General features: G+C 43.0%; 1 protein-coding gene across 2 annotated transcripts in view; it reads right to left on the reverse strand.

The window, feature by feature from the left end:
* Positions 1 to 423: 423 nt before the first annotated feature.
* LOC136444692 (voltage-dependent calcium channel beta subunit-associated regulatory protein-like) overlaps positions 424 to 13226 on the reverse strand; it is a 36131-nt gene continuing 23328 nt past the window's right edge. For both annotated transcript variants that reach the window (XM_066442380.1, XM_066442381.1), the window contains exons 4-7: positions 11470 to 11618; positions 6654 to 6715; positions 3382 to 3535; positions 424 to 2867 (exon numbers count right to left, since the gene is read on the reverse strand). In XM_066442380.1, the coding sequence (XP_066298477.1) occupies positions 1022 to 2867; positions 3382 to 3535; positions 6654 to 6715; positions 11470 to 11618 (2211 nt within the window). In that variant the 3' untranslated portion in view covers positions 424 to 1021. The remainder of the gene's footprint in view (positions 2868 to 3381; positions 3536 to 6653; positions 6716 to 11469; positions 11619 to 13226) is intronic.

Here is a 13226-nt window from a genome sequence, read left to right on the forward strand (position 1 = left end):
GGCTCCCAGGAGAGGTATGTTAATGTAAATATCATATACACATACCAATTTTTTTGAATACTGTCTGTACATACATGTAGTTCGTTGCAGTTTGGTTATGGTTAGTATCCACTATGTTTTAATTTGGTTATGTTTTGTTAATGTTTGTTCCATAGCTATTCCTATAATGATAGATCAAAGTTATGAGACAACATACAACTCACAGTAAAGGATTACTCTCCAAGCAGAGGTTTGGCTCCTGCTTGTTTTTGACGGCTTTTTACGGGCGTTTTTAAGGGCTTTATATTTTGTACGGTTTTGCTTCTTGTGGCTAGCGGACGAAAAAAATGTCAAAATAGAAAGCCCGACAAAAACGCCTTTAAAAACGTCATAAACAAGCCGGACCCTAACCTCTGCTTGAAAAGTAAAAAGATAGCATACACGTTTTCTGATACAGTCTGTAGGTAGATCCTTTATTAATTCTTATGAAAATGCCATACGTAGTCTTCGTGTTGTGATCATGCAACATTTACAGTGATATTTGTTCCGATTTGACGAGAAAGTTCATCTTTGTAATATAGTATTGTATTGTTTGACTTCTGTCGATAAAATGATGCAAATGTTGAAGTATATAAGTGTTAGATATTACGTAATCTCGGTTGAATTCAGTTCCTTTTCTGTACATCTTCGTAAGGTATTATTCATGACTTATATATTTCCTCTAAATCTGTCTTGTGTACAGGGCAAAAATATTTTTGTTACTTTTCAAAAACTTCTGCTAGTGAGATCTAATAGTATCTTAAGTGCGTATCATTCTCAGTTGTTTCTGAGATACGTCCCTTGAAATATTAAAGAAAGTCAGTGTTTGAATTTTCAAATTTAAAAAAACGGGCTAACGGAAAAGGAAACGTTTGTACAAGTAAAGCCCAATATAGATAAGTTCTCACCATCCTCCGTTGTCTTTTTAAGCCACTCTTGGTGACGATAATATAAACATTTGACTTATTTCATACTACCGATCGCGACCGCAGCATTCGCGCAGCTATAGCGTATTTCTGCCAGTGTCTGTTTTTTCACTACTAGTAGTTGTTGTGTTTGGACTTGTTGCTCGTCTCGGTAAAATGCTACCGCTTTCTACCGAGACGCGATCGTCAGTTCTTTCGGTGACCACTTTATGCATGCTTCTGTCGTGGTTGTCCGGTACAAGCCGGCGCATGATCCCCTTGTTCTTGCTCTTGTCGTGCGGTAGAGTGTTCGAGCCGGAGATCGGGAGCCTGTGTCTCTCGGGAGACCTGTTATGCGCATGCGCGCTGTGGTGGTTTGCCTGCTCCGACAGGCTCTCGCTGTGCCGCTTACGGTGGTGCCTTCGCCTACTGCGCACGCTCAGAGTGTCCTCAAACATCACGTCCTGTCGAAGGAACTCGTTAAAGATCGCGTCTGTTTTCTCGTCGATGCTGTAGTCTCGTCTCGGGTACTCGTAGCGTTCTTTCGCCGAGGCGAGTCGGAATTTCCCTTTGACGACAAGTTGTTTGGACGGGCTAGCGGGGCGGTGCCCGCTGTTCCCTTCCGCGGAAGCCTCCAGATCCATCGGCACAGGTTCAGTTTTCCCCTCTGATGTGAAGGACTTCCTTCTCTCTGCCGCTGACTTTGGACTGAGAGGAACAGGGCTCAGCTCCGACTGTCCCTGTTCCTGTTGTTTCTCCTGGCTCGGCTCCGACTGTTCTTGTTCCTGTTGTTTCTCCTGGTCTTGACTGAAGTCTTGTACGGTGACGCGGGGAGACGTCGCCGTCGCAAACGTCGTCGGTACCTCGCGGACGGCTGCCATCGACTCCAGGTCCTCCTCATCAAAGGTAAACCGTATCCCCTCCTTCTGATGCACCAGTTTCGGCTGCTTTTCTATGGAAACGTAGCCGCTGTCTGACTGCATCATCAGGAGTCTCGTGTTGGGGCTGGGCGGGTCTTCACCTCCTCCGCCTCCTCCCTCAGTCTCGCGTTCCTCGCTCGCCTGGCGGGAGAGCGGGCGGCGAGGGGACCGCGGACGTGCAGCTGGGCCCTGCGGTGCACTCGCTGCTGCAGCGGGCGAGACGCATCCTACCACCTTTCCCTCGGACCCTTCCTGTTCCGGGCTGGAGAGGTTGTCCCCGTTGGGTGACTCGGCGCCGTGTTGAGACGACACGTCCGTGTCTAGTTCCAGGGTGGTTCTTAGGTGCCAGATGTGCCGGGAAAGGTCCTTGTTGTCAGGCGCGGAGAGACTTGCCGTTTTGTTCTCAGCCTGTTGACTCTGGACCGGCGTGAGATCCTCCGCACCCGCCAAAGCCTGGAAGTTTCCCGTCGACTGGAATCGACTGGAAGAGTTCTTATTTTTGCGATCCAGTGTGAAATCGGGCTTCCCTGGGTCTCTTTCGACGGGATCGGACACCGCGCGTTGCCTCAGCAGGGGACGGGGGTGAGAGCTCAACACTTGGCAGTCGAAGCTCTTCCAAGGCCTGCTTGTCTTCCATTGCTGGATCTTCTGCTGCGAAGGCAACACGGCGTCCAGGCTGGCGTGTTTCTGCAGTTTTCGGAAGAACTGCCTGACGGCGCTCTGCTCTCCCGACCCTTCCTGCTTGGAGGGCTCGCTTCCACGGTGTACTTCCACGGGCACGCTGACTTCGGAGGACTTCCTGCGATCCGAGCGGCGGCTGTCTGGGCCCGGGGACTCCGTGTCTGTCTCTTTCGGGCTCTCCGCCTCGTCTGCCATCTCGTCGGCGTGGGTGATGGTGAGGAGCGGGTAGGTCTCGCGGGCGGGGCGGGGCGAGTCCACCGAGGCCGACTTCAGGATGGCGGGAAGGCCCAAGGTCTTGTTCAGACGTGCCTTCTTCAGGTGGTGGAAGTCTCCCTCCGTGTATCTGAAACGCGTAGGTTGTCGTTAGACTGGCCACTTAGGCAGACCTTACAATCGCTCTTACATACCAATGCTATGCTAGATAGATTCATGTCCGTTCGGAGCCGTGACGTCAGCCTCAGAGAGATCATCTGAGGGCACGAGGACCCCATTCCCTAATTAGGTCGGAGGTTTTTAGTTATACTCCTTACGCTCTTCCATGCTTGTGGTAGAAAACGTCCCTGTACCTTATATTTCTGAAATACATCGCAGTCCGAGCGAGGCTGTATTACGTATCACTTACAGGTTTGACGAATATATAATGTAGTAAAAGCCTTCATACATATTTTGGTTTTATCAGATTCTTAAAAAAATGATACACAGTACAATCTAATCAATAATTCGTGCATCCATCAATGGATCTATCAGGCAAATCCCCAACTGTTTGGTGACAAAGAGATAAACGAAAAGAGAATTTGCGGAACACGCTATACTGAGAGCTAAAGAAGCTTGTCTACTGTCTGTTATGCGGAACTCACCTTCTTCTCTTGTTGGAGTCCCTCCTTAAGGGGCTGTCGTCGTCGTCAAGGAGATCCACGCCCTGGAAGGACACCCTGCGCTGCGTTGATTGGTCGGGAACGCCCAGCTGACCACCGCTCAGTACCAGAGTCGGAACGGCGTCTTCGGGAATATCTGCATGGCAGATCAGAACGGTACCGTGACGTCAGTTGCTATGGTGATGGCGTTACCATAGCGACCATCGTGATGACGGGGAGGTCATTGACCGCCCGACAATAACGCTAATGCAAATATATCGCCCCCGTACATATAGATTTTTCCATCTGCAAAGCACTGGGTCACCCGGATTGACCCGCGACCACATCGATTCACTGTATCAAAGAAAAATGGATATTGCAACCAGATGGGCAGTTTCTTTGATAAAAAAGTTATAATAACACATAACGCTAAAAGTTATAACATATAACGATATACAAAACCTTGAAAACATTAAACCCACTACACCTTGTGCTAAAAATAGTAACATTTGATAGTCATCCATTAATAATACAGCGTGGTTGAATCCCTCTTGAGAGCAATTGAGATATTCCAGCAAATGGCATTGCATGTAACAATTCATTGGCCAGGGCTTGAAATACTAGGTGTATTTGCACTTTTGTGCACCCAAAATTGTGCACCTTGATTTTGTGCCCCTTGATATTTGTGAGAGAATACGCACATTAAGTTACTGCATTTGCACTTTTGTGCACCAAAATTGTGCACCTTGGTTTTGTGCACCTTGATATTTGTGGGGGAATACTTACATTAAGTTACTGCATTTGCACTTTTGTGCACCCAAAATTGTTCACATTGATTTTGTGCACCTTGATATTTGTGGGGGAATATGTGTATCAAGTTGCTATTGTACACTAGCATACAATTATATTCTTGACATTAATATAGAGACCTTATCGATTCGTGAATAAGTGTGTGTCGAAATATGATATCCGTTTTATGACGGAATTCAATTAAGGCAATTACTTCAGAACCACAAATAATATTTCAATGGACGAATCATAAATCTATCGCAACTATCGAACGGTACCGATGATAGGTAGATGAATAGTAATTTGATAAAGTCAAGTAATGAAAATGTTACAGGCTAAGCTTGGCTGTTGCTATATAGAAGCCCTTGGAAGATGGGAAAAAAAAGAAAAACAACAAATAAACAAATTGTTTCTCTAGGGGTTGGGGATCATGGTTTATGGTAGCTTGCGATCATGCACATATCAAAGCAAAACCAGACGGGGAAGAGGTTTTGGGTACAAAACAGATATTCCATATACGTAGCTTTATGGCACATTTTATCTTCAAGAATCACAGTACTTTCAATGCATCCATATGTATAAGTACTCCTTAAAAACAAATGTCTGGTATATATAAAACAATAATTTATAAGTATTTTTCATGACTGGTTTACTCTTTATTGGTCAATTAGAACGGCGTTTCAGAAACGGTTTCTGTTCTATTTTGGTTGTTATCAAGGTCTGTGATAAAAAGATCTTGAATTCAGTTCTAGGATATGTATAATAAGCTACTTCGAATATAGTTTTGAAGAATTATGATTTCTGGGCCAATATATCTACATCTCCTCCTCCCCCATGCGCTACCAAAATAAAATCTTTCATCATTAAAAAAACCTAAATGGAACAATCTAGCGAGTGTAGATTAAATATTAGACCCATAAAAGATTTGGCAGGTGCATTGTATATCATGACCCAATCCTATCTTTATCCGAACATAGGCTGGCACGCTATGCCATAACAGAGGCATGGCTCTAGGTTATAAATCAATTTAATGCTTTTACGCTGCCGTTCGATTCCGACGTAATTCCTCACGCTCAGCATTGAAGCCTATATTCTAATGAATAGCAACAGGACCATATGGTGAAAACGTACTTTTATGATAAAATGGAAAGATGTTTCTGACAGGCGATGCATGTGAATGAGGGATGTGCATTGGACAGATTTATCTATTTTATCTCTTTATTGAAATCTACCATATTTTTGAAAGAATTACTTTTCACCTTTTCAAGATGTCAACCCAGAGGCTAGACTATGCTTAAACCACCCGCACCGGGAAGGACCTTCACGTACTCTTGTGGCGGGACCCCCAGCTTTACGTTTCATTCGAGAGAACGTCCCTAACCGAAGCTAGGTACTCATTCGCACCTGAGCCTAGTGAGGGAATAGGTATAAAAGGCCTTTCCCAATGACACAACATTAGGGCCTGCCATGGGTTCGACCCCAGAACCTTTAGATTCATGTTAGTAAATTATGAACAACTCTTACTACAAGACCACTGTACCACCCTCGGTTCGGTTTTGATACAGATCAAGTGAGAGGCGGATTGATTTTTCCCACCTGGCGGTAAACGGGAGGCACCAGGTGTAAGGGCGGTCGATCCCATCAGACAAATAATCCAATACGCCGTTTGGAATCAAAATAATTCCATACGATCAATTATGTCATGTGAAGAAAGTGAAGGAGGCAATTAAACGCCCTAAAATTGAGAAAATACAATGCACGAATATCCAAATACGGCAATTTCTGCTGTCAATGGAGAAGAGGGGGGGAGGGAACGGCATCCATTCCAATACAGAAGAAAACAGCAACCAAGAAACAATTCTTGCCTGGTGCTTTCCCGTCGTGTTGTGTTCACTCGGCGCATCTGTTGAGGTCCCCTGGGCTCATTGCCCTACATTCCTACAATCTCATTAAAGGCTACACTTGTACGTACGCGTCAATTAAGGTTTCAGGTCAGACAGATGATACGATACCTCAGGCGACACGACAAGATACGGAAGATTCTCCTGCGTCGGACGTTCCCATTTTTGTATGCATATTTTTGTGTGAATATTTTGTCCTATGTTGTACGCTCCATTCAGCGCACTATCTAGTGTAATGCTATATGTATGTTTGAAATGATGATGGTGATAAGAAATAACAATAATGGAAGATGCTTTTTCCGCCAGACCGAATTAAAATATTCCTGTAAGACAATTTTAGATATAGCAGCACAGATGAGCCCAACAAAGCATAAGTAAGAATTTACTATATGCCATATATTGCTCACGCCCCCTATGTTATTGGATGTATACGATTCACAGCTACGTTATAAATATATCATCTAAATACTATAATAACAATCCTAGTCATGTGTTCAAGGCACATTTAGGTCGTTTGTCTACATCTTTCTTAAAGGGGGTCAGAAAGGGTTGTTAGGATACAGATGAAGATGAAAATCGCCTTACCTGACAAGGTGTGAACGTTGATGTCGAAATTTTCACCCTCCCCATAGTCGCCTCTCACTTCGCTGTAGTGGATGGAAAACACATGGTCAAAACGAAATTTCACGGACATCTTCTTCCAGAATAGGGTTGGAAATCGTTGCTTCGAAGATTTCCCCTTCCGAAATCGCTGGAATGCAGGTAGAATGCCGTTGACATGACATCGGAAATGTCCGTTATCGGGAGGGGGAGGAACAAAATGGGGCGAGAAATGGAGAGGGATGGAATGCTTTTCAAAATGTCGGACCCGGGGAGGTCTATCGACGTCATTCGCCGACGACGCACGAAGATTACCGACGCCAGCACGAACATGACGTCAGCTCCTGCACAACTCGTGCCCATCCCTATTTCATAGACAAGCACTGCATATCTAAGATCACGGAATGAAGATTTAATCAATAAACGTGTAACAATAGACGGGAGTGACAATCGTTCAATGACGGACAGCCGGGCTCCACCAGGTGCTGCTGTTACACGCGTCTTTCATTTACAAAATGTGGCAAAATTTTTAAGGTACCGTCCTTGGTACTGAAACACATTGTTGCTGTTGCTATGTCTTTCCAGTGCTGAAGTTTTTTTGTTGTTGCTTTGCTACTGACGACCATAAATGTTTTAGATATCATAGATTTTTAACGCCAATGTCGAGTTTACTGAATTGTAAATAATCTATTTCTCCGTTCATTTTCCTGACTTAAAACGCCTACCCAAGCAAAAATCAATCATCCCATATAATACGTACAACAACGCGTACCGATGATACTACGTTTAGGGAAAGGTTATTTGAAATAGCGTGAAAGGCATTACCTATGGTGCGCCTTGAATTCTCGAAGAAGAAGACAGCACGTCCCGGCAACATGTTACACAGGGAAGCAAACACACCTGTGTGTGTCCTCCAGCCAGGGAGAAAAGACCGTGACTGAATATATCACCGACCGTGGGAGTTGCGTGGGGGAAAGGATACGGGAGCTCTCGCTTGAACATTTCAGTGGGCAGTCATTTGCATTTTTTGTGGGGGTTGGGGACAAAACAGAAGCACCGTCTTTTTAATGAGGTGATCCTTCTTCATGAAAACTGTTAGACTTAAATGTTGCCATCGGAATGGGTTTTTTTTTAATCTTCTCATTATTTTCTTTTCATATTTTGACTTTTGCATCATTTTGTCTAGCTATGTGCTTCGGTGAATTCTTTTACAATTCTATGTTTATAAAAGTCGAATCTCATAGAAATCGTTTGAAACGTTGCCAACTAAACGGTTAGTGATTATGATATTTGATTATATCTCCCTTTTATATTTCGACGTTTATATCCATTTCTCTACGTCTGTGCCACGATAATTAATATGACAATATTTACCCATTTGTAAAGAATGTTAACGAAATTGTTTGCCACCTGAAGGCTTAGTGATAACACTCTTTGTTAATTTTTCCCTTTTGTATTTCGATATTTGTATTCTGTATCAGATGCTTATATTCTCCATCTCCCTCTAAAGTATTATGATATCACAATTTTACTCAATCTATAAAAGTAGAGCGTATTTTGAGCTTGACGCGATGCAAAATATATCTATGTGATAACGCTCTTTGTGAGATTCTTCCTTTTATATTTCAATATTTGGTATTTTGTATAAGATGCTCTCTATCTCTGTACTTCGATAAAGCATTATGATATCACCATTTTACTCAATCAATAAACGTTGAGCGTGTATTGAGCTTGGCGCGATGCAAAAGATATGTGGTCCATCTGTTTCTCGTGTAACATAAATTGATCAGTTAATCTATCACGCCTGGGCTCGGCATGTTAGGGGAACGTCCCAAGGCGTTAATAATCTTAGGCCGGGAGCCGCGCTAACCAACGGTTGGGACATGTGCTTAGTCACTTAGGCAAGCTATAAATAATGGACTTAAGTACGGGAGTCGCGACATGGGAAAAGGAAATTGAGTTAATGTGCGACGGCACGAATTTTTTCAGAAGTTCCCATCTCCTTTGTTCGTACACAGGTCACGATCACATTTTGTACTGTGTGGTATCGTAAATCATTAAATATGAAAATTGATCCATTTTAGAATTTAAAAAAAAGTCCCGAACAAAACTTGCATCTGTATAACCTTAGCCTAAATGTTCACTGGTGTTCACCTCTAAAGAATTAATTTTGTCTTCAAGAGAATATCAACTGTAATTGCCAACGCAATCATCGCTGAATAGAGACGGAGGACGTCACAGACTATCTTCAATATTTGAGTAACTACTCACCGAATTACGTGTCCAACCAATCAGCACAAAGTTACACGATAGAAACAGTGGATTATTCATTGAATGGTTGTTTGTAAGGCTGGTGTTGTATGAAATTTTGGATAAATCTGCCTTTTTTCATTGTGTTGGAAATGAGAGTTAAAGGCAACCAAAGCAATAATGGAAATAAAACAATGCTGAAATCTTTATTGTAGCGACAATTACTAACACTGTCTACCACATTTGTGCAATAATTTCATACTTTGAGCATTTTAAAACCGTTCAAAAACATGCCATACGATGATCCCCTTAGTTTTGTGAGCCTACAAAAAAACCGGCGACGATTTTCAGTGAGTTCTCACATTACAAAAACGTCATATTTTTGCATCATGGACGTCGCTATACATTGTGATAGTTTTGTTTGAACTAATCATGCATAGAAATGACTAAATAAATCGACTTTCAAAATCCGATTTTCGTGCCCTAATATTGCTTGGGTTGCCTTTAAGATCCTCTTCAGAATATGTTTGCATACTATTAGTTTGGAATGTTATTTCAAACGCGGCATACTGTATGTAAAACTGGGTGAACGCACTGTGGGGCGAACGTGCCGTGCTGTCCTTTGATGTTCCATTTGCGTGAAATCAGCCGAGTAATTGATCACTCACTGGGGTCGATTAGGTGGAAAAAACATGGAAGAACATCTGATGGAATTCCTTTATCAACGCAATGCAACACAATGACCTGTAAGCATGCAGATACTTTGGGATGAATACACATCTTTTAAAGGAAACCCAGGCAATATTAGGGTCCGAAAATTCGGATATTGAAAGTCAATTTATTTAGTTATTTTTATACATGATTGGTTCAAACAACACTGTCACAATGTATAGCAACGTCCATGATGCAAAAATACGACGTTGTTGTGATGTGAGAACTCACCGAAAATCGTGGCAGGAGTTTTTGTAGGATGACGAAACTAAGGGGATCATCGTACGGCACGATTATGCGCGGTTTTAACATCCTAAAAGTATGAAGTTATCACGTAAATGTGCTGAAAAATGTTAGTAAATGTCACTACCATAAAGATTTCAGCATTTTTTTGCCATAATATCGCTTTGGTTGCCTTTAACAAAGGGCAGCACAATGCAATAGAACCCAAGGGGCAAATGCTTTGTCTCTATGTCCAACGGTGTACACGGTTGGGCACTAACGAATGCGGAGGCGTATCTCTTCCTTCCTTCTTCTCTCCCGTAGAGACCCAAGGGGAGGTATTCAAACAGATGTTAAGAGTATTTGAATAGCAAAAAACGCCCACACAACCCTCCTGTACCCACGGACGATAACTTCTGAAGGCCCACGTACTACAGATAAAAGTGTAGCATGCATCTGTTTAGAGAATCAGTCAGGCTTGTGTAGATCATAATCATAAGCTTCGAGCGATGCGAGACCTTTTTAAGATATGTACATACAAAGGTTGTTCTGCGTTACTGTAGAATTTATGATTTGCAATTAGACATCAAATGGCCTACACAGTCAAAACGTGTTGCTGTTGCCCTATATTTGCTTAAACTGTCTTTGATGTAGATTGATTGGTCCTTTTTTTTCTCGTAAATTGTAGCCGATTGGCTGGAAAAACCTTCTCACTGGCGCTGATTAGCTATGACCTGTTGTACTTGATGCCCATAGGCTAAGATATACCAGCGTTGATGCTGATTGGATAAATAATATGCCATTGATCCTGGTTGGCTATAAACCCTGTCTTTGTTATGATGGTGCTCATTGGCCAGAAGTTTGTCGATGACTGAGCGACCAGCCTCGTGTTTGTTTGCTGTTGATATTCAAATTCGGCTGTACCCAACTTAGAGGAGCATGACCGCAGTGCTATTATAATGAATGTTGGACTAATTTGGTAGGAATAATCCTTGAACTCTGTAGGGCCTGTCCTTGGTGCTGAATACTTTCCACATGGTTACACTCACCAAGGGTTCGACATACCACCTGTAGGTTAGTGCAGGTAAAACTGGAGCTGTGCAGGTATCTCTGATGTCTACATGCACCAAGCCTCCACTGGTCCATGTATTAGGTAGATAGGTGTATGTGGGCTTTTAAAAGGTATAGACCCGGTTTAGTGGTTGCCTTGCATTCGGTAGGTCCGCGTCATACCAAAGACGTATTTTTTTGTACATGTTGCTTTCTCTGCTTAGCACTCCGCACTTAGGAGGGAAGAGCCTTCAAGTTAAACACACACCACTACCAATGGAATAGCCTGCTGCTGTGTGGCCCAAGGGCTATAAAATGGAGGTGGACTCCAGGTTTGATTTTTTTTATCCCAATCATGTAGCCAGTATTGTTGATTTTCGTTGTTAAATCTGCCATTTTAAGCTTACAGAAATATATATTCATCATTATCATGTCATGAAGTTCAGATTTTTTTTACATTAAGGGTGAACTTTTCGTCCGTCCTAACAAGCATATTTCCATCCCAGGACGGAAGGACGGGTCTTGAAGATAGCCCTGTATACAACATATGTAACTTTTGAAAACCCACCTCTTGATCCCCTTGCGCCGTCCCAGACAGTACCTGCACACGGCGATGGTCAGAGCCACCAGGACGGCCCCGCCCACCGCGCCGCACGCGATCAGCACCGTGGGAAGGTTGGAGGGAGCCTCCTCACTCGTTCCCTGGGTAACGTCTCCCTGCCAACAACGAACAACAAACAAAGAAAAATGATTCCAACTGGGCATGCGCAGTGATATGCATTGTGGGAAGGTTCGAGGGAGCCTCCTCACTCGTTCCCTGGGTAACGTCTCGCTGCCAACAATCAACAACAAACAAAGAAAATTAATAAGCTTGTTCGTATTTGCTACTGGGCATGCGCAGCGAGATGCATCGTAGGTAATATGTCAAAGGTGAAGGCTCCTAACTTTTAAACAGTTCTTCGACAGAGTAAAAGTATAGATACTCCGATATACGCCACGACGTGTTTAATTTATAAGTCATGGGCCTTCAACGTTGACATATTGCCCACAAAGCACCTCGTTGCGCATGCGCAGTTGGAATCGTGTACAGGTTTATTAGAAAAAAGTTCGGGGTTAGAGTCTGAATTCTTTTTAAAAAGACACTTTTATCTTGATATCAACTTATCGTTATCTTTATAAACAAAGAAGCATCAAATTGATGGATGTACTGTCCCGTAAGATTTGGGGGGGGGGTGTCTTTGACTTAGCCACCTTCGACAATCACCAAAGACTGCACACGCTTTAGTGGTTTTATTCTGTACTGCAGAAGACAAACGCCACTAATGACTTTATCACGGCAACAATGCAGACATTAAAAAGCACTTAAAAGCTGACAGAAACTTAATGAGTTTGCCGAATAGTTTTGACGCACACATTGTAAAGTTGCAAACGTGCTCAATATTGCAAACGACGAATTTGGATAGAAGCCAATGTCAATTCATCTTTGGTGCATCTCAAAGAATAGGAGCGCGAAGGTATGGGGTGTGTAACCATGGCCGTGCACTGGGGACTAAATGTGCGACAGATTTACAGTGGGTTTGTCGCAATCCACAGCTAAAACACTGTATCGATCAAATTGTCGATATAAAGACTTGGTATGTGAAGGGGTCAAGTGCAAGTGTTCGGGGGTTAGGAAACACAGGTTAGTGACCGCCCCATTATTTAATATCCTTAAGTGCAGCTGGGTTTATGGGTTTGCGTGTGCGATGACCTCATACCTGCACTTACAATGGTCCATTGTTACCCTTGCTTGGAGGTGTTATATCGAGTTTGTCGATATCGACCGAATCTGTAGTGTATGGGTTTATGGGCATTGGCACCGAGTGTTTTCACCATAAATGTTTCCCCAAATTTCTGCTCAGTATCCAAAGACAGTGATTTATTGAGACCACAAAACGTGAAATGTCAAATATATGACTTTTATCATATCGTATTATAGCTTGGAGTCTTTTCAGCCATAACTAGAGTTCCACGAACACATTACACGCCAAATAATCAAGGCCTGTTATGGAGAGTGATTAATATTCACATGCTTATCACCCCCTGCATACACCATACCGTTTTGAACCACTACACACCTACCGAAAATCATAAAGATTCATCGAAGCTTTCTTGAGTTATGCTCTTGGCATATATACAGACCCACCCAACAGATGTCTCAACCGACATAATCTTCTCCTCAACTAACATAATCTTCTCCGAGTACTAGTACTCGGCGAAGATAATTACGTTACGTTGTTTCGACGTATATATAGACATAGACAGCATATTGTGGCTTAATATACC

This window comes from Branchiostoma lanceolatum, chromosome 11 (genome assembly GCF_035083965.1).
Source record: "Branchiostoma lanceolatum isolate klBraLanc5 chromosome 11, klBraLanc5.hap2, whole genome shotgun sequence".
Taxonomy (NCBI): Eukaryota; Metazoa; Chordata; class Leptocardii; order Amphioxiformes; family Branchiostomatidae; genus Branchiostoma; species Branchiostoma lanceolatum.